The sequence below is a fragment of the Cyprinodon variegatus genome, unplaced genomic scaffold, assembly GCF_000732505.1.
Source record: "Cyprinodon variegatus isolate N-32 unplaced genomic scaffold, C_variegatus-1.0 Scaffold187, whole genome shotgun sequence".
NCBI lineage: Eukaryota > Metazoa > Chordata > Actinopteri > Cyprinodontiformes > Cyprinodontidae > Cyprinodon > Cyprinodon variegatus.
In genome coordinates, this window is record NW_015150640.1 from 431,770 (window position 1) to 453,081 (window position 21,312).

The 21,312-nt window shown below is 36.9% G+C and overlaps 1 protein-coding gene across 2 annotated transcripts in view; it reads left to right on the forward strand.

Moving 5' to 3' along the window:
• The window catches only part of grhl1 (grainyhead like transcription factor 1), a 17,735-nt gene extending 768 nt beyond the window's left edge, over window positions 1-16,967 (forward strand). For both annotated transcript variants that reach the window (XM_015379233.1, XM_015379234.1), the window contains exons 2-16: window positions 2,052-2,241; window positions 2,459-2,529; window positions 3,845-3,978; window positions 4,058-4,293; window positions 4,855-4,937; window positions 5,833-5,986; window positions 6,092-6,203; window positions 7,265-7,359; window positions 9,041-9,284; window positions 11,303-11,430; window positions 13,368-13,396; window positions 13,614-13,699; window positions 14,693-14,778; window positions 15,334-15,398; window positions 15,818-16,967. In XM_015379233.1, coding sequence (XP_015234719.1) covers window positions 2,052-2,241; window positions 2,459-2,529; window positions 3,845-3,978; window positions 4,058-4,293; window positions 4,855-4,937; window positions 5,833-5,986; window positions 6,092-6,203; window positions 7,265-7,359; window positions 9,041-9,284; window positions 11,303-11,430; window positions 13,368-13,396; window positions 13,614-13,699; window positions 14,693-14,778; window positions 15,334-15,398; window positions 15,818-15,932 — 1,828 coding nt within the window. In that variant the 3' untranslated portion in view covers window positions 15,933-16,967. The remainder of the gene's footprint in view (window positions 1-2,051; window positions 2,242-2,458; window positions 2,530-3,844; window positions 3,979-4,057; window positions 4,294-4,854; window positions 4,938-5,832; window positions 5,987-6,091; window positions 6,204-7,264; window positions 7,360-9,040; window positions 9,285-11,302; window positions 11,431-13,367; window positions 13,397-13,613; window positions 13,700-14,692; window positions 14,779-15,333; window positions 15,399-15,817) is intronic.
• The last annotated feature ends 4,345 nt before the right edge of the window (window positions 16,968-21,312 follow it).

Genomic DNA, 21,312 nt, shown 5'->3' on the forward strand with positions numbered 1-21,312 from the left:
TGCAGGGGTTGGATGGTGCACTGGTCAGCATCTTTTTTTTTTTTTTTTTTTTTTTTATTCTAAAAAAATGTGTCATTATTTGTTAGTGTGTGTTTGTGTGTTAGAGATGATTTTTCACCTCTGTGTATGAATTTTGAGAGCAGCAAAAACGAGACTTTTTTTTAAAAAAAGGGAGTGAAACTGTACACCAGTTAGGCGTTGGCCCCAAACAGACAATGTAAGCAAGCAGCGCACTGTCACAAGCTCAGGTGGGTTTTACTACAGAAAACAAATGGTCTGTCAACCCAAGGACTGAAAACAGGAAGAAATAAATGCTCCCTAGTTATAAATGTAAAGATATGTTTCTTTTCTTAATGTTTTTGTAAAACAAAAACCAAAAAAAAAATGCATTTCTTGCTCATTTTTTTCCACTTAAATCTAATTACAAAATCTCAAAAAAATAGTGGATCCTTTTGAGCAGCTTTAAAGAGCAACACATTCAGCTATTGTATTATTAATTATTACTATGACCATATTGGAGAGGAGGGAAAGCTGAGTTTGTTTGATGGTATTTGACATGGAAACTGGGCCTATCAGGCTTTTTTATAACAACTTGGTTGTTCAGGACAATCAGAAGGTTTATCTCTTGGTATCATGCCTAAGTGTTTGTTTTTTTCTCAGGTAAAAATGAAATAAGAAGGAGCGTAAACATCTAGATTTACTGTAAACAGCCAACTTCAGGGGAACATCGGCCGCCTCTTGCACGTAGCAGCTGAGTCTTATTCCAAAGTTCCCCTTTACTCCGGTTTTAGTGCTCAAATGACATATCTTATATCCAACAAATACCTAAAGAACATCAAATTTAAGGAATCTTCATTTATTTGTAATTAAATTTTCACATTAACATCGTCTACAAAGGAGGAAAGAGCTTTAAGGGACTTGATCTATAACATACAACTTTTAAACGACTTTCAAACCTAAACAGCTTCTTTAATGCTTATCAGAAAACATAACAAACACTTAATGTTTTTCATAACTCATTATTATTTATTGATGCATTATAACTGATACATTATTCTGTAATTAATGAATTAATGAAAGAGATAGATATCTTATTTCAAAAACCCATGATAGTCTATAGTTTAGAGATATTGTGTATAGTGTTTATGGTGTCAAAAATCAGTAAAATAAGCAACAGAAACCGGTTAAATACACAATTATAAATAGATAAGGTTTAATTAAAGCAGTTTCCCCCTTCAGATACAGAATTTTTGAACTTCTAAGAAAACAAAAGCAATAATTTTCCAAGGTGTCCCAAGATTATTGAGACAGGTTATTGGTTAAGCAAAAATCATACAAAAGGTTATTCAATTTTTATTGCTAAATAAACTAAAAATGTTTTTAGAAATAAGAAATACTTTATGAAATAACAGTAAAATGTAAAGATAATATTAAAGAAATGAAAAAGCAGTTTTATTTCCACTCTTGTCGTCGTCCTTTTAAAGACATCGCCCTAAAGATCTCACAAGATGGAAGGGATGGAAAAAAGTTACAGCTGCCAACCGTTTCGACAGAAGTCATTATTATTTTTTTTAGGAACAGGTTCTGTCACAGAAAAACAACAGCAGCAAAGTGCTGTTGAAACGCAGGAATGCAGCAGGTTTAGGTGCGTCACCTTCGAAAGGTCGGTCGGCCAATGACAATCCAAGCAGCAGAGTCGTCCCACTGGACGAGCCTGTATCGCATCTTTCTGTTTTTTCCCAGAGCAAAATCTGCGTTGCGATGGCTGAGATTTGTTGCACAATCGTTGAAAAGCCTGAACAACTAGTCCTGCAGATAAACAACCTACCCACAGTTGATTTGTCATAGTCATAACCTGTTTGTCGGTTTTTACCAAAGCTGAGATTTTTAGTTCCTGGCCTGCTGAGCAAATCATTACATCTACTATTTTAGATATTCAATGGTTTAGTGAGAAGCTTATTATCTAATTAACTGCATGGGAACTATATAGAAAACAAAAACATCATCCCTTTAATAAGTGATCTGACTAAAATGGCCCGTCCTTTTCACAGTAAGCGTGCAGTCTTGGTTCTCCAGAACAAGCAGGGGTATGGAGGCCAACGTCGTCCCTTCACCACAGAGGATGAAGTCTGGAAGTCTTTTCTGGAGAACCCACTGACAGCCGCCACCAAGGCCATGATGAGCATAAACGGAGACGAGGACAGCGCCGCAGCTCTCGGCTTCCTCTATGACTACTATGAGGTGAAAATAATTTACGTTCTTTAATATGCGCCGTGTGATAGGTAAATAGGTATTAGGATCTATGACACTATGTAAACGCCTGACCATTTGGAAACATCTGTGAGGGAGAGCTGGAGTTTGTAACTGATCTAGCTGTTCATATAGGCAGCAGGATGACCCGTGTTGTTGGCTGTGATGTGGTCAGACGCTGAGCGGCTGTGTTTACCTTCGTATGCAGGTGCCCAGGGAGAAGAGAACAATACAACCCAAGACAGAGTCGTTGGTCTCTGATGTGGATCCAAGCAAAAGGTGAGCGACAGACCTCTTCTAATATAACCCCCCCGCTCGCTGCCAAACACACACACACACATCCCTACAGCAGAGACAGAAAAAACACATTACACTTTCTCCACGTGTTTGTTTTTAGAAAAACGTTTTTAGAAAAATCTAATAATGTTTTTGATTAGTCCAACTTTATCAAACATTTATTGTCACAGGATGGAGCTGATCACTTATCCTAAAGTATCCCATTAAGTTTTCCAGCCTTTGGAATCACTGTTAGTGGGTCTTTTTACTGGTTGGGAATGAATTTTACCCCCTTAGACTAAGATTTATTTTCCATCCATCCATTCTCACCCTCTTATTCACGGTGGCGGTGGGGCCGGTGCCTACCTCCGGCCGTCTATGGGCGAAAGGCGGGGTAAACCCTGGACAGGTCGCAAGTCTGCCTCAGGAGATTTATTAACTGAATGCATTATCTCCTTTTCTATTGCTGAACTCTTTGATCCATCAGTTATAGCAAGTCAGTCAGGTCCTGAAATAGCACAGCAGGCCCAGATCTTCCTACTACCACCACCATGTTTGACAGTTGGTATAACTTTAACAATTTTTGGGGTGGTTTTCCTACTTTAGTCTACTTTTGTCTCATCAAACCACAGAACATTTTCTCAGAATAATGGAGATCATCAAGATCAGCAGTAGTTTTTGCCTTGGAACTGACTCACTGAGACCATTACTCTCTTTCTTATTTTTGACTTTGACTAAAATTTGTGATGCCTGCAGACCCTGAGATGTTGCTCTGGTTTTCCTTAATGCTCTCTTTGGTTGGCCACCACTCCTGGGAAGGGGCACCATGTTTTCTGTTTGCAGATGATGGTTTCCACTGATTCCCTCCAGTCCAAAGAACTAAGAACTTTACAATGATGGATGTTAATGACTTGGTTTGTGTCTGTTAATGAATGTCCTTAGTACAGGACATGAAGCGTTGCTTTTTGGGGTCTTTTAGCCTGCTTTATGTCTTGGTTGGCATCAAGCATGAGTGGAGTTTTCAAACTGAACTAACCTTTCCAAAAATGTGATGAATAACAGTTGACTAAATATTTAACTAGGGGTTGAATACTTTTTGTATTGAAGCAAGTTGATTATTGGTTTTTAACTGATAAATTAAATCACATTTTTTAACCTTATATTTTCTGCTATGAAAAGTTTTGTGACATTCTGAAATGTTAGCATTTGGCATAAAAATCTATTTATTTAAAGAAAACAACTAGATCAAAAACTTTTTAAAAAGTGTAATTAGGCCAGTCCTCAGAAAATACAGCAGCGATCTGTTTCTGCACTGCAGGCACCAGATCCAGGCCCGACACCCCATGGTTCCTTTGCAGGACGGTGTCATGGAGAACAGGATCCAGGTCCTCAAAGCACCAGTCAACATTCTCCAGCTTGCCCAGGACAAGAGGGCTCACTTCCCTTCACCAGGTCTGTCTACACACATTAAGGAAGATGCATAGAGGCATGACGTAAAAAGCCTCCAATTTACTGGATGCTCTTCTTCCAGACACGACCGTCACAGTCTCCATCGCCACAGCACCAAACTACACACCTGTGAAGACAGAGGTGCCCACACACGGCTTCTCCGTCACTGTGCCCAACAACTGCAGCGAAACCGAGAGTCATGTTGGCGTCTTCGAGCGCCATCTCGCCCAGAACGTGGTGCAGTGCAGCCCCAGCACCCAGTCCCGCACTCCCCCTGACTCCACCTTCACAGAGGGCTTCAAGGATGGTTCCCAGGAGGTGAGTGTTTCTATCCCCCCTCCTTCCAAATGCTTAATGGTTTCCCTGCTGCCACCCTCCCCTTCTTTCCTTCACCTCTTCATTACTTTCTCCCACATCCCTCTCCTCTGTCAGATCTCTCCCATCGAACAATGGGATATTCACCTGATCCCACGGAGCCGGCGGTGGGCTCAGCCTTCCCTGGTTTTTATTTGAACATGCCAAAATAGTGGCCAGTGTGTTATTATGTCATTGTCTCACCAACACAATAAAGTGCTGTACTTTTCTCGTACAATAGCCAGAGTCTTTTCTCCCTCCTCTTTCTCTATTTTAACCCTGAGGGGAATTACCTCAGAAAAGAGGATCCCAACAAACCTTTCCGCGACACGGCGTGGATGAGGGAGTGAGGGGGGCTTTTCAGCCAATAAAAAGAAAACGAAATATAGGCAGAAAGAAAGAACAGCAGAAACAAAAGATGGACACCAGAATATTAAACAATGATTATTTACTCAGGTTTTAATCTGATAAATAAAATCTAGTGTGTTTCCTTTGTTTTACTTCTTTCTTTTTTGTGTGTTGCAGATGTTTGCCTTCCCAGGAGATATCCAGTTACGCATGGCCACCATGACACCTGAAGAATACCCTCCGTTTGACACAGTACCAGGGTAAGAAGCACATAATAATTTTAAGGCCAGTTTATTAACCCATTTTTCTATGAAACAATTATTCTATGCCAATTTGAACCTTTTCAAGTTCTTCTCCAATGACTATAACTTTCTGTTCTTAAATAGTTCCTGCAGCCTTCATGTAACAATTATCTATACTAGGAGCAGATATCACACTGTGTGTGTCTGGTGAAAAGTTTGCTTTTAAACTGAATTTTTCTGTATAGTTAAAAGCTCCGTCTATAGAGCTAGCTACCTGAAGTTCACAAATCTATCAAACATGCTTCTCTAAACATAAAATAGATCATTTCTTTGTGTTGAAAATGTGAGACTGGGTTTTGGAAGAAATTTTAAGCAACAGTAATAACGTGCAAAGCAAATTGAGCTTCAGCAGAAACAGTGTTTATCTCATTTAGGAAATATGCTAACGGAGAAAACCTGATGCCGATGATAAGAGCTCGAGTTTGTAGCTCAACAAATTTTCTTGTGCTTAAAGCACTAAATTGCATTCTTACATCCAGCATTAGACAGAATGATAAAGAGGAAATGCGCTACACATGACAGGCATGACATAATTCGAAAATGGTAGGATTTTTTTATTTTTTTCGACTAGCGATTTAAAGGTCAGGTATGTCAAGCTGAAAATGGTTTTCTCTCATCTGATAATTTGTCCTTCTCTATTTTCAATGTATTGCTTCACAAAAGCGCACAACTCTCAAGGGAGACTGGTCTTCTGTTCTCGAGAAAAAACATATCCACAAAAACATACAAATAACTAGAATAGATTTATTTACAGTGTCTGTTAGGGTTCAAGTAAATATTTCTGCATGGATTGTGTGAAACAAAATATTCTAAGTTTTATATACCTAATGCCTTATGTCCTGTTTACCTTTAGGAGTAACTTTGAGTACTCACTTGAGGCATCCAAATCTCTGCGTCAGAAGACCGGTGACGGGACCATGACGTACCTCAACAAGGGACAGTTTTACCCAATCACACTCAGGGAGGTTGACAACAAGAGCATTCAGCAACCCATCACAAAAGTCAGGGTAAGAACGATCAGACATTCTACATGAAGCAAAAAAAAAAAACAGCTATTGCTCACTGTCCATGTTGTTTACCAACAAATCGGATTTTATTTGTTCCCTTTTCAGAGTGTAGTGATGGTCGTGTTTGGGGAGGAGAAATGCAGGGATGATCAGCTGAAACACTGGAAGTACTGGCACTCCAGGCAGCACACGGCTAAACAGAGATGTCTCGACATTGGTAAGAGTTTCAACTAAAGATCTTTGGAAAAGTGAGGGACAGAAATGTCAACGGTTTAAGATTCTCTCTGCTAAAGCTCCAAAGATGAGATAAGCCTATGTTCTGGTAAAATAGGAACCGGAAACCAGTGTCTGAACCTTCAATTCTTCTAATAAGCTCTATTTATGCAGCTTCTGCATTTCAGTAAAAATGCAAATGAATTAAACAAAAATTGAAGTTTATTTTTTTTGTTTGTTTGTTTTTTATAAATAATAACAGCCTGGTAACTTTTTAATGATGGTTATGAAAACATTTTTACAGCTTTGTTTTAGGTTGAATTCGGAGATTTTACTCCTTCCTTCCTTCCTTCCTTCCTTCCTTCCTTCCTTCCTTCCTTCCTTCCTTCCTTCCTTCCTTCCTTCCTTCAGTATCATTTGTTGTGTCCTTCCTTACATGCATTCATTTTCCTTTATGCTTTTTTCAACTTGTAATAACTTTTTTGTGCCCTTCTTTGCTTCCCAAGTGACTTCCTTTTATTAATTCTTTCCCTTTTGCATTCCTAATGTTCCCCCTTTCCTTCTATCTTTTCTCCCTTGTGTCCCTTTCTCCTTTCTTGATTATTGCCATCTCTTCTTTTAGCTTTATTATTTTTCTATCCTTTCTTTTTGATCTCCTCTCTCCTTTTTTCTTATTTTTATTTTTATTTTATTTATTATTCTTTACTGTGTTTGTTCCAGATTGAGAACAAAGAGATCAAAGTGATCTTAAGATCTGCATAATTTCATATTTCAAAACTAACACAAATGTCTGTGAATTTCATCTTTTTATTTAAAAAATATGTTAAACCCCTAAATCATGGAGCAAAAAAATGTTTCAACTGGACAGAGGAGATAATGACTGATTTACAAACATGCTGAGGATAAAAACAGACACATTAAACTATCCTTCAATTTTATTCTTAGAGGGGTCAATTACATTATCCTATACTTATCATCATCAAAGTGGATTAATTTGAAGCTTAAGCTGAATCTAGTCATTATTTTGCCACCGCTGCTTGATTAATAAATCTTTTTTTTTTTCAGCCGACTACAAGGAGAGCTTTAATACAATCGGCAACATTGAGGAGATTTCCTACAACGCCATTTCCTTCACATGGGACACAAATGAGGAGGCCAAAGTAAGACAGTGAAATTAACACTTAAACACAAAGAAGAAAAAGTGACGATAGATATTTGTTGTAATAAACAAACTTTTATTTAAACCTAAGCCAGTCTTTAGTTTAATGTGCAGATCCTTCTTCCAGTGATCATCACAGATTCCCTAATCTGCTTATAAAAGCAGGCAGAACAGAGAGTCAGAAACGATCGAGCTCCACAGGTTAATAAGCATAGTTTGGACCACAGTGCTGATCAATAAATTGCTGTTTGACTGATGGGGAAACAGGCAGAAAGAAGGAGCCCTCTTTACATTTCAAACTGTCTCTAACAGTCTAAACAGACAACTTGTCATCTTTTCCTCACAGCTGCATTCGGATGCAAACATAAAGTCACATGAAGGCCCGTTTTTCTGCAAAGTCCAGGATGTTGACTTGAAGTCTGTTTAAAGGATGTTCATCCTTGTTTGTTTTTGTCACTTCATGATGTGTTTAACCTCCCCGCTGTCTTGTTGTTTCAAACACGCTTCAATGAGAGATTAAATTACAGAAGAGGACACGTTTGTTCATCTAAATAGACATTCTTATATGCTTGAATCTGCTTAAAGTTCAAGCTGACAGAATGTTTCGTTCCTGCTCACTTTCAGATGATGGTAGGCTAACAGTAAAATTCAGGGTTTAGGCGTTAAGTTTGGGAAAGTTGCGATGAGGTAAGCTGAGACGTGCAGGTGTGTGTTTGTGTGGTTTGCCCTCAGGGTGATAATAAAGCATGATATGGGTATTTGTGGTGTATTTGCAAAGGGCAGCCCCTCGTATGCTTTTTGTCTGAGTGTTTTGTCCTTGTGAGCTCTCCTCCTCTCTGATGTACAACAAAACTTGAATCCAAAAGGAAGTTGGTGGAGTTTTTAAAAAAACATGGAAACGCCTGAAGATATGGCAAAATGCTTCTTCGTAGATATTTTTGTTAGCTTTTTTAAACTAAAATTCTTCTTTGCGTACCTTTTTTATTTTTGCAGCTTTAAATAAATCAACTGAAAATCTTTTCAGATAATCTAAAACTGAAGTGATCTGATATGGTAAACTCTCTGACCGTGTAAGACCCATTTTTTGACAAGGTCTGTTTACACATGAGAACCTGTTCTAAGTAAAAGCATGTGGACAAAATGAGCTTGTCATTAATGTAGTTGACCAGAAGAGGGCAGAATAGAGCGCTGAGGAGTGGATTTCAGGAAAGTTTGGATCTATTTTTAATTTAAAATAATTTAAATGAAGGTTTTAAGAGGTGTAAGGTTTTAACGTTTTAATTAAAGTTTAGAAAGTAAACCTTTTAAAGGGCTACCACCAATTAATAATTTAAAAAAAGCATTTCCATCAAAACAAAAAGCCATTTAATGTTTCTTTAAATGAGTTTAAATTTATTGACCGTGTCAATAAAAATGAAAGGTGAACAAAAAATGCAAAAAAAAACTGTACATAAGTAAAAAAAAATAATAATTTCAAATAATATATTAATCCTGAAGGACAATCAGATGCTGTACTGATATTAAAAGATTTTTTCAAACAAGTTGTTGTAGCTGTAGGCAGTAAAGTTCTCTTGTAACGGCCTGTCCTACAGCGGATCTGGAAAAGCTTGACTAAAGAACTTCTCTCTCTCTGTAGACGTCACGTCATCAATGTCTTCTGTTTTTAAAACCTTTCTCCACAGATCTTCATCTCTGTCAACTGTCTGAGCACTGACTTCTCCTCTCAGAAAGGGGTGAAGGGTCTTCCTCTGAACCTACAGATTGACACATACAGCTACAACAACCGCAGCAACAAGCCCATCCACCGCGCCTACTGCCAGATCAAAGTCTTCTGCGACAAAGGAGCCGAGAGGAAGATTCGAGACGAGGAGAGGAAGCAGTCCCGTCGGAAAGGAAAGGTCCCAGACCTCAACCAGGGTCTGAATTGTGAGTCATGTTTTTACATTAAAACTGATTTCCACCTGCTCAGAAATTCATCAAATGCCTTTAAAGTGACTATAGGCATGACTGTTGGTGAAGAAATTATATTTGTTTTGTTTGTCAAAACAAATAGGAGAATCTTTCTTTATTAAAATGGTTTATAAAATCATTTATGTCATTTAAAAGTTAATTATTGTTACAATATTGCTCATTAAAACCCACATTTCAATTTCTTTTCCAATTAAAGTATTACATTATACCATTAAAAGATCATTTCTTACACACAAATGACATGTTGTAGCCTGTAGAATAATGCAGTTGTGGAGAGATTTAGAAAGCGAGCTGCCACCAGAAGAATCCTGGACAGAGACTGCAACTTTCACTTTTCTTTTTTTAAGAACCCCTTCTAAACCAGAGACATCAGTGTCATCTTAGGAAAAGGGGAGGGTCCAAATCTCCCTTCTGGATAAAGGGAGGTCTTGCTGATTTTTTGGAAACCATGGTCCCAGAATATGTTTTTGAAGTTGGTGAAAGTTTTTGGAGCTGTGTCCTTTGCTTCTGTTGGTATAACGATACCGATACCACCATTTTAGTGCGGTATCATTGCCCTGCCTGATAGTGGTATCGGTATTGGTGCAATACTAGTTCTGAGTTCGAGACCCACTCCCAGAGACTGTCACACTGTCTCTCTGAGCAAAGACCCTTAACCCCACACTGCTCCCTCGGCAGCCACCGGATACAGCCCACTGTTCCCCAAGGGGATGTGTTAAATGCAGAGGTAAATTTCTCCAATGTGTGATCAATAAAGTTTAATTATTTATTAGACTTAGACAAGTTTTGTCGTTTCTTTTATACACAGAGTCTATACAAAACTAATTTTTACAGCCTTTTCAGACAGTAAATGAACATTTTTCCATAAAGTGCAGCAGTGATCAAATGTAAACAGTGTGGGAGAAAAAAAACGCATTGATATTATTATTATTATTATTATTATTATTATTATTATTATTATAAAAGATGACAAATAACATCTGATACCATCTGAATACCATCTTTATTAAAGAATGGGTTTTACACCTTGGTGGTAAAACAGTTAAATTAGCTTTAAGTCAGGATGCATTGATACAATAATTCATGCATGTCATTCATATAATAAAATATACTTTTTAGCATGTCTACATTGTATGTTTTATTTTATTTGTTTTGATGCTTTCACTGTTGGTAATTTTCCTTCCACTTAATTTATTATTGATATGCTTGGATCCAGCGTCCTGAGCAGACAGCTCTTTAACAAATGACCATTTATTTTTCATTTTACTGAGGACTTATTAATCATTGACCAATAACTCTCAGACAACTTCAAGTAAAAAATGTTTCAGTGTTTACATCATATTTTATTTTATTTATTATTTTTTTTATTGGTCTGATGTAATATTTCAATTTTTATAGATAAAGAAAAATTTTGATTTATACTATTTGTTAGCAGCAATTAAGAGAAATGAAAGGAGTAAATGCTTGAGGCAAATCTGATTCTAATTTATTTTTACATGTAAGTTTACCATCTGCTGACATTTTATTCGATAACTACATATTTATTTGTAACTGAATTAATTGAAATGGATCCATATGGGTTTTCTGTATTTTATATTTTACTACATTTTTTTAATTAACAAGAATTATCGTTGAATTAAAAAAAAAAATAGTTTACAGCTGTCTTGTAAGCTGACCACAGTGGCCAGCAGGTGGTGCTGTAGGTTTGCAAGCTTATTAAAACTTCAATCAGTAGAGCAATGTAGTATGAAAGCAGTAAAATATGACATGATAATATAAATACCACACCATAATAAAGATTGAAATAAAAAAATTAAAAATGGATTTCCTAACAAGACACTTTACAGACCTTTGGTGCCAATTTTATTACTTATGTTTCTAAACAAAATTGCCAGTTTTTGGCATATTACTGCTAAAATTAAAAGCATTGTTCTGACTTTTAATGGAGAAAATCTTTTGCCTTTTCCTTTCAGTTCCTGATGTGAAAGTTCCCCTCCTTCAGAAAAGAAATGATGTGACCATCTTCAAGACCATGGGGGACCTTGAGACCCAACCTGTCCTGTTCATTCCCGACATCCACTTCTCCACCTTCCAGCGCCACGTGAGTGCCCCATCTATACTCCTGTTTCAATCAACGCTAAAAGAACCCGCCTTTTTATGTTATTGCCGAACATAAGCACGATTCTGGTGGTCCATAAACAGTTTGTTTTTCCGCCTCCATCCGTCCCATCTGCCAGCTGGGTCGAGGTGACCTGCCTGCACACTTCTTGGCAGGAACGCAGAGTTCTGCTTTCCAGCTCTGATAGGAGGCCTACACGATAATGGCAGAGTTTCAGATTGCTTATTCACAAGATGAATCATTCACCGGTGACTCAAAAAAAAAAAAAAAAATCAGAAGTGAAGCATAAAGTTCCCGTTCAAGCGTCTTAAAACTGTGAGTTCATACGCTCGTGGCAAAGAGAACAAACACTCTTAAAGGCGAAGGGAGCAGTGCAGCTCTCTTATTGATTTGCAAACACTGCATGTTGGAACATGTTATCCAGAAAAAAGGAACAAAAGCCTGATGTTCAGTTCTGAGAAGCTGTGGGCATGATTGAGGGTTTTATCAGCTTTTAACAAGGTGCAACAGCACGACTTTTCTGCGTGCATGGACTCTGAGCTTTGCTTCCAGTCGGCTGAAAGAACTCTTCATGCAGCACGTACAGCATGATACAAAAAATGGGCTTGGATGTGAGAAGACACACCTGACCTGCAGTTTTGCTTTTCTTGCGATGCTTGAAGAGCAGCAGATTTCTAATAGCTTTTTTCTCTCAACTTCACTTATTACCCATTTTGACCACAAGCCGCACAGTGGTGCAGTTGATAAGAGTGTTGTATTGCAACAGAAGGGTTCTGGTATTAAATCTAGACCTGAGCTCCACATGTTCTGCCCATGTATCCATTGTCTCTCTTTCTGGGTACTCCTACTCTTACTACTTTTACTACTTTTTGCTTAGAAAACATTAGAATAACAAGGTTCACATAAATTACTTACTTTTAAGAAAGTTAACCTTGTTCCAAATCACTTTTTTTCTTTACCTTTGTCGTCTTCACTTCATATTAATGACATGAGAAGCATTAGTTTGTTTGGTTTGTTTCTGATCATCATGAAGGAGAACTTAACAGACATTGACCAAACATTGAGTCCGATAAGAGGAGTTCACTGTCTTTACTCCCAGAATAGAAATTTCTTATCAGCAGTGCCATCGATCGATACAGAGAGAGAGAGAAGGAGACTCAAATTATTCATCTCTTATCCTGCAGGTTTCTGTGAACAAAAAGATTACCTTTTACCATTTTTTTGCTTTTTTTCACACATTTTATAAGATGGAAATGGTGGTTAACAATATCAGACATGGCCGCCTTTTTGTAGCTGTCATGCTACGACAACAGAAATCTATGCTTTTTATTGCCATCTCATGTGATCGACCACTAAGTGAAGCAGGTGGAAAATGGTGTCTGGTTTTACAAATCTTTCCCATTAAAAAATAGGTGTTTGTGGTGTGCATCGGCATCCTTCCACTGAGTGAAACTTTGTAGTAAGTTTCAGTGGAGTCCCAGCTGCAGGTCTTTTTTTGGTGTGTCTCCATCACCTTTGTAAAATTGGCAGTCAGTTCAGATTCACAGTATCTTTGAAAATCAAACACTTTTTATATATATATATATATATATATTTTTTTTTTTTTGAATAAGTGCTCTGTTAGCTAAGTACTACTTGTAAAGCCTGAAATTGTCCCGGTATCATTGTGAGGATCTTGGCCCAATCCAGTCCCAGCAGCTTTTCTATCTTTGCTGCTGATGGTGATAAAGAGTAAATTGGTAAACACAGGATTCCGGTGTTTGCTTTTCCCTTTGACCAAAGTGACTGATTTAGCTGCATCCATGAAGACTTACAACAATGGTGTTTGCACAACTAAAAGCACATATAAAACGATCATTATGAAAGGCATTTTAGTCAAGATTTTAAATAATTGCATGTTTCTTTGCTTCTTTCTCCAGACTTTCCCTGCAGAGGAGGGAGAAGATGGGTAGGTTTTCCTTTTTTTAAACTTGATTTAGTGTTGAACTCTGGCCTTTTTTGAACCTTTACCCAGTAAAACTAGTGCAGTAATGAGTTTTCTGTTTCTTGGAAAGGCTTGTAGGTTTCATATTACTCTGGTGCTTTTGTTGTATGTTTTTTTGAACTGTTTCTTTTATCCTTTAATCAGAGCTGTGTTGACTTTTTATTTCTATTTACCAATGCAGTTCTGGCATGAGGAGATTACCTTTTAGCGACGATGAGTTTGGGTCACCGCCGAACAAGATGGCACGAGTGGACGAGCCTAAGAAAGGTATAAATGTCTGTTTTCCTGTGATTTCTAACAGCGATGTTTTTCTCAGGCACTGGATGGTGAAACTGTTTGCACACGTAAAACTGTGTGTGCCTTTGCTCTCTCTACTCCTCTCCAACACACATGTACTCTCTGGGACATGTGTTTGTTCCAGATCTATTAAAGCACACACACATGCACAGACACAACCACTGGCCTGAGACCTTCAGTGACCCAACAAATATCCCCGATCACTGGGTGAACACACACCAGGAAGCAAGCTGATGCCCTTTACCCTACATCCCACAGCAGAGCACTCAGCAGCTCATAATGAGCATGCAGAGATTTATTAGACTCTCTGGGTGAATGTAGATTTTAAAACTAGATGTCTTTTAGTCTGTATTTTCAGTAACAAATGGGTATTATTATAAGAGTTCGGTTTTAAATTTGACCAAAGAGCTTCTAAAATAATACACTTGGTTCTGAATGAAAGGAAGATTCCTCCTGAAATGGGGGTCAAAAATGATTGAGGAGGTCTAAGGAGAAAACATCCTGTCAGACGTTTTCACGAGAAATCAAGGAGTTCGAATAACGGAAATTAACTTAAAAAGAAGTTTTCAAACAAACAGATTTCACAAAAAATAATAACAAATATGAATTTATTCCTTCAGATTATGATGTGCATTCAGCTTCAGAGGATTTTTTTACATCACATTTTTTTCCAAAAAAGTTAAAAAACAAACCACTGGAGTTTGTTTTCCCAGTTTGAAGTTTCGCTTCCCATCCAGAAAGCTTTTTTAGTTCCAAATATATTCAAACTTGGAAAAACAAAGTTCTGTGGTTTTTTTTTTTTTTTTACCTTTTTAACTTTTTTGGAATGACTATGACCTGGATGACAGAATCTTCGCCAGCATAATTTCACGTTTTATTAAATGAAAATAAATTTTGATATTTTTTCCTGCCTTATTTTATTATATTAATATTGATTTTGTTTTCTCCTTTTCTACGTCACAGTCTTGCTTTACGTTCGTAAGGAATCAGACGAGGTGTTCGATGCCCTCATGCTGAAGAATCCCACGCTGCAGGGCCTGGTGGAAGCTGTGAGTTCTTCTCAATGTGTCTGACATGCTCTGGACTTCATGTTCCTGTGTCATGTTACTGATGTAAAGTGTAAACAGAATAGCCAGAGGCCCAGCTCGACTCTCACGTACATCTGAGCTATCGCAACAGCGAGCTGAAAAGATGACGATGGTTAGAGAGAAGGAGTTTAAAGCCAAGAAAGAGAGGAGCAGTTGCTAGTTGGGAGGAGGAGCCAAAGAAATGTTGAAACAAAGTCTGCAAGGCAGTGATGTCATTTTAAATGTTATCAGTGTTAAAGGGGTCATGTGCAGAAAGTATGTAAAGTATTTGACTATGAAGGGTCCTCTGACAGGGTTAGCACAAAGGCTTCTTGTTCAAAAATTGCTTGTTTTAGTTTTTCTGCATTCATAAGGTCTAAAAACTACAAATCCCTACACATTTAAAGCCAAATGTCCATCCAAGACCCCACAGATTCAGAGTTTAAAGGGCCAGACTTAAAGAGGTCAAAGAAAGGTGTGGATTTAAATTGGGACGTATGTTTGAATAGAGCTCTAACATAGTTTCTCCTCAACTAGATTTCAGAGAAGTATGAGCTGCCTCTGGAGAAGATTGAAAAAGTCTACAAGAAGTGCAAGAAAGGGTAAGTGAATCCTTTGTAATTTCACTCAAACACTCATTTATATTTCATAATACTTTGCAAAAACTATCTTAAAATACGCAAAAAAATAAATCTTAAAATAAGTGTATTTAGCCTTAATTTGAGTAGGTAAATAATAGATGGAATAGATATTATGTATTTGAAATAAGAGACTGCCATTGTTATTCCTTATTTTAAATTTGAATCGTCTTATTCTTTTAGCAAAGTGTCTAAATACAAGACAAAATGCACTTATTTAAAGAAAAAAATACTTTCATAGATTCATATTTTTTTGCAGTGCTACTCATTTGCACAAACTTGAAGTGATTCATTTGCTGCTCTGTTTACACAGCAACAAAACTGAAATGCTTCCACCTAGAAATCCAATTTTCTTTTCTTTTTCCCATTTCCTTGTTTTTTAGGATTTTGGTCAACATGGATGACAACATCATCAAGCACTACTCCAATGAGGACACCTTTCAGATCACCATGGAGGAGCATGGTGGCGTGTACAAGCTAACTCTGACAGAGATCTGATTCCGACACAGAGATGGAAGATGTCTGTAGCCGTCAGGTTTACACTCCTGGCTTTGCAGGGTATATGGACTTAATCTGAAACATTAATAAAGTCCTTGTATAAGAAAAAGTCCTCAATTGGTACATCAAAGCCGGAGCATTTAAAGTATGACAATGATGGTTTAAAAAACATAAGTTATACTCGTCATTTGTTGAAAAAGTTTTATGTGCATAAAAAATATAACAATAAAGTATATATGTGCATTTGTATCTTATGAGAAGATGAGCTGCAGCTTGCATATGAGTGCCTAATTTTATTCGCAGAACAGTTTTGAAGCTGCTATACCTCAAGCTATGCAAGCAGCATCAAGTTTTTTTATTAAGAGCTTTTAAATTTGATTATAAAAAATATAAACATATTTCCTTTCCCTCCTTAAAGTCATAGCACTGATGACTGCAACCTGCAAAGTTGAAAACATCACATATAAGAATGTGTATTATTACTAAACAGTATGGCAGTATTTCTAATGTCATCAGTTCTTAGATTGCTGGAAATGTATTTTTTTAGGGTAGGATAATGTTTTCAAAGACGTTTTCATTAGATTAGTTTAAATAAGAGGATTTTTGTTAAGTATTACATAGTTTGTATTGATAAAAATGCAGAAAGTCCGTCTTCCTATATGTTTTGAAGTCTAGAAGTCGGTTGATATCTGGTATCGCTCTAGCATTCTTTACGGGCTTTCCTAACAGTGCAATAAAAATCAGGCTCAGGCAAATTCATATAAGAATAATCCTCTATTGCCATAAGATACATACTGAAATTTGTCTTTTTTTAATGGAAATATTGTAAATAATGTTTGGAAAAGGATTTGTTTAACCTCTTTTTTATATCTCAGTACTTATTGTGTATATATTTATTAAGAAAAAGGGTGTGGGTTCTTCATATATAACTGATTTTTCTAAAGCTTCTTTAATTATTGATGAACTTTTTGTATGACTTTACACCAGTACTCCATGTCAGGGTGTGACAGCGTCAAATAAAAGCTCAGCACTGGCCTTCACTTGTAAACTCTGAGTCTCATTCACTCTGATTATGTTTTTTTGTTTTACAAAAATGCAAAATATAGTTAAATTAAAATGTCCGTAACAGCAGCTGTTGGATTCAACTTGTTACTCATAAAAAAAATTGTGAAGAACCTGTGGTGAAAAATTCTAAAAAAGCATCAGATCATTTCAGTCTTCAGCATGAAATGACATAGACAATATTGCAGAAGTGATAAATTGCTGAACGGTCATCTTTCAGCGTTAGCATTCATTAGAAACACCATTAGCTCAGGAATAGGTGAGACGCTACTGACTGCACCGTCCCATAGGCTAAATGACACAGCAATTTAACAGAAACTTACTAAAGCGTGGAAAAACTACTGCGGTATTGAGCAATAATATTTGGCTTTAAGATGTTACCGTAGCACATATAGAATGAAACTGTTGCTTTAGAAAACTGAAAACATTTTGCAGGATGCACTGAGAAGTCCAAGTTTTTGTGACATGAAGAGGTAAACCCTCAATAAGCTGAACCCAGGGTGCATAAAGTGAAACCTTATGTTAATAATTGACAAAGTAGCATTCTCAGAAATTTTAAGAGACAGTTATTGTTCTCTTTGATTGTCTACAGGAATGTTATTAAAGCTTAGACCTTAATTAAACTTCTTTACATGCTGAAAACATCTGTACAACCTGTTTCCCCTGAGCTATTATCCAACAAACGTAACGACTATGGCAGAAAAACCAAAGAGGAAAATCTGTAAAAATACTATATCACCTCTAACAGATACTTTTATCTTAAACGTTGGTGACAGTTAATCATGGGTAACTCCAAATTTAGCTGTGATCAAGCATGTCTTTAGAGATTATTTCAATGTCATTAGTCAGATTCAGGTCAGATTAGTGTCAGAATGTTAAAATTAAGAAAGCTCTTAATAAGAACTTATCTGACAACATGAAGTACGTTTTTTTAAAAAATCTGGTCAAGAAAGACATGCTGTGATAAAAACAAATTTCAGAACAGAAACAAAGCCAGAATCTTTTAGTCTTGTGTTGCAAAGAAGTTCTCAGGCTTTTGGACTCCAATAAACCACAATGAGAACTGTTGTCCATAAATGGAGAAAACATGGAATAGTGGTGAACCTCTCAGGGGTGGCCAGATTAGAAAAATCCCCTCATAATACAATGATGACTCATCCAGGAGGTCACAATACAACTCAGAACTGTATCTGAACAGCTACAGACCCCCTTGTCTCCTTTAGGGTGGGTGTTTAACATTCAACAATAGAAATAAAGACTCCATCAGGGACTAGAGGTTAGAAACAGGAAAGACTACAAATGGAACAAAAGATTTTTTTGATATTTTCAAGCAAGATAAACATATTCAGTAAACTGACCCTACAGCAGGAACATTTTTGTAGGCTACGTGTCTGGTCACATCTGGGGTTAATTTTTTTCTTCAGGACCATTGTAGCTGACTTTAATTGATGGGTCTATAGATTGTTCTCTCCATTTAAAAAAGTAAATACTGTCAGTTTAATTGTGTTTTATGAGAAAAATGAACACAACATCAGGTCCACTTCTGAATGACTCTAAGTAGAGTTTGCCCTAGTCAAAGTGAGAACAAAATATGAAGCAAAAGCAGGCGACGGGGGCAGAATGTGGAGAAAACAGGTTTGGTAAGGGACCACAGATAAGGGATCCAGATTGTGAATAGTGAGAAATCAGGAATGTTCAATACTAAAGCCGGTTAGGAACAACACAAATCAGAAGAGCTAAGCCAGAAGAGGAACAGCTGGGGCAGAGTAAAGGCATAAAAGCTTAAAGCTACAGTGTGTAATTTTCAGCGACATCTAACGTCCAGACTGCAGACCGCAGCAACATGAACATCTCCCCCCCCCCCACCGCTTCTCCCCCCAACAGTACGGCGAGCGTTACGGGACAAAATGTCTTCCACGACGTCCGCATCACCTACCTCCTCAAGTGATGAGGTTTGTTTACATAGATAATTTTACAGATAGTATTTCATTAGTCTGTGTAGGGTATAGATTTCATGTAGACTTAAACAACTTGCCGTAGTTACTTTCGAGCGTAATGGGCGATCTCGCAATCGCTAGTTTGTTGGCCCTGCGCTGCCGTAGCGCAAAGATGTCTGCCTCCATGGCTGCGAGACCCGCTCCTATGTAATTATAAATAACGAATTCTAAGGCAACGCAAATATTAAGGTTAAGAGGCTGAGCTCGTAGATGATGATAAATAACATAGTTATGTATAATATATTACATTTCTGACTGTATATCCCTGTAATTATTACACACTGTAGCTTTAAGGAGAGTAACTAATTAACCAAAATAGAGCTAAACACTATTTGCCTTGATATGGTTTACCAAAACTTAAAAAAAAACATATAATTGAGGCCTCAAAAATAGTTATTTAAGGCATGTAGAAACCTAAAAATTTATGGCAAAGTTATTTTAAAATTGCTGTTTACCAATACATGTTATTTATATATATAAAATTGAAAAAAAAATCTTTCTTTTTCTTTTTTTTTCTTCAAAATAGATTAAAAAAACTTCTGGCAACTCTTTTTAATCCAATCAAAATGATAACAATTATTTATTTGGAAGATAGTAGGAATATCCTTTATTGTATGTGCGGGTTTACCAGCAGCAAAGTGACGAACAGATGAAAGCATAAAATTAGAGACAATTGTATATTGTGTAAGAAACAAAAAAGGTAAGAAATTGTACAAGAGCGAATTTACAAGATGAGAACAATACTGTACAGTTACAAATATCATACTCAGATTAGATGGAATGTGCAACTGAGTAATATATTGGAAGTTCATAAAAAATGCTGCCTCAAGGCATTTCACAAAAAGGAAAATCGGGTTTATAACACACCAAACTAAAAGCCTAAGATCGGTGCTGCATCAGTCACAGCAGATTATAACATCCTGACTAACTGAGCGTTATTGTGTGGTACTGGGATTGATTCTGGATACCATGCACACGCTCTCCTCTAGCAATGACTTTATTACCTCTATCTAGCCTACCATCAATGCTTATAGACCTGAAAAGAAAATATTTAGGCATGGGGGGAAACATGCAAAGTATCTGTTACTTCTCTTACACTTGTTTGATAATTATATCAGTCAAAGATTAATTTTACTTGCAACCAACCAACATACTTGATTCTGAAATCTGATTTGAATTTCAAACACCCAGGTATTACATACAGCCATAAACCTAAACACCAACACTGTTTTATTGATCAAGTATAGAGGATAAAATGTAATCAGGTTACAGTTTAACTAACTCTCTCCATCAACGTTACCAAGCAGTTGTGCTTCTTTGTCTGATTGCAATTTTTTACTCTCATTTCAGGTTTTACATAACAATTTAGTTATCATTGGTGAATGTTGTGCACTTGAATGCTTTAGAGTTGACCTTTTACCTACAAAACCTGCTTTGTCACTAACACTTTAGTATCTCATTGCAAAACCACATGTCAGGCCAAAACAACCTCTTATTCAAGTGCCATCTAGAGGTTTACATTTCTTTAGACATATGTAACCTCTACAGTTATTAGCACAAATCAAGGTTAGACAGAATGCTTGCGAGGACGTGGTAACATCCTTATAAATATTTGCATTTAACTAATTTAATGAAAATAAATAAAAATGAAGTCCTAAAGCTTTACTCGAAACTAATTAGCTTAGCATAGGGTATGATGCTAGACACTGTCCAGTGGGCCTCAGTCCTGGTTGACTCAGTCAGGGTTTCTGTAATTGACAAAGGCTTTTCTTACTTGTATTCAGCTCCCAAGTTTTGCACCCAAACTGTTTCATTCAGGTCTGATTATTCAAAAGCTCACTTTTAAGTAGCATGGTGCTTAAAAATTAAGATTTCTCTGTACCATGGGCTTAACCTACAATTTGTATAGTAATCATTTACATATACATATTGTAATAGGTACAACAAGAAAGTATAATTTGGACTACCTCAGTTAATATTTTCTCCTTGAGCCAATTACAATATTTACATGTAAATGATTACGGTACAAATTGTAGATTAAGCCCATGCTATTTTTTTGTGTATCAACAAATGCCGTAACAGTTTTAAATGTCACATTAAAGAGAGTACTGTCATAATCTTGGCGCTGATGACTGGCTTAAAGGAGAAGTTCGGTTTTTTACACTTTAAGCCCATTTTCTGTAGTGTCCAGGATGAAATCGAATGAAGGACACCAAAATTTTGACAATTGGTCCTGTCTCTGCTTTTTGGCTCATTTAGAATCATCCCCTGGCTGCTTTAGAATGGCTTGCATAGAGACAGGACCAATTGTCAAAATTTTG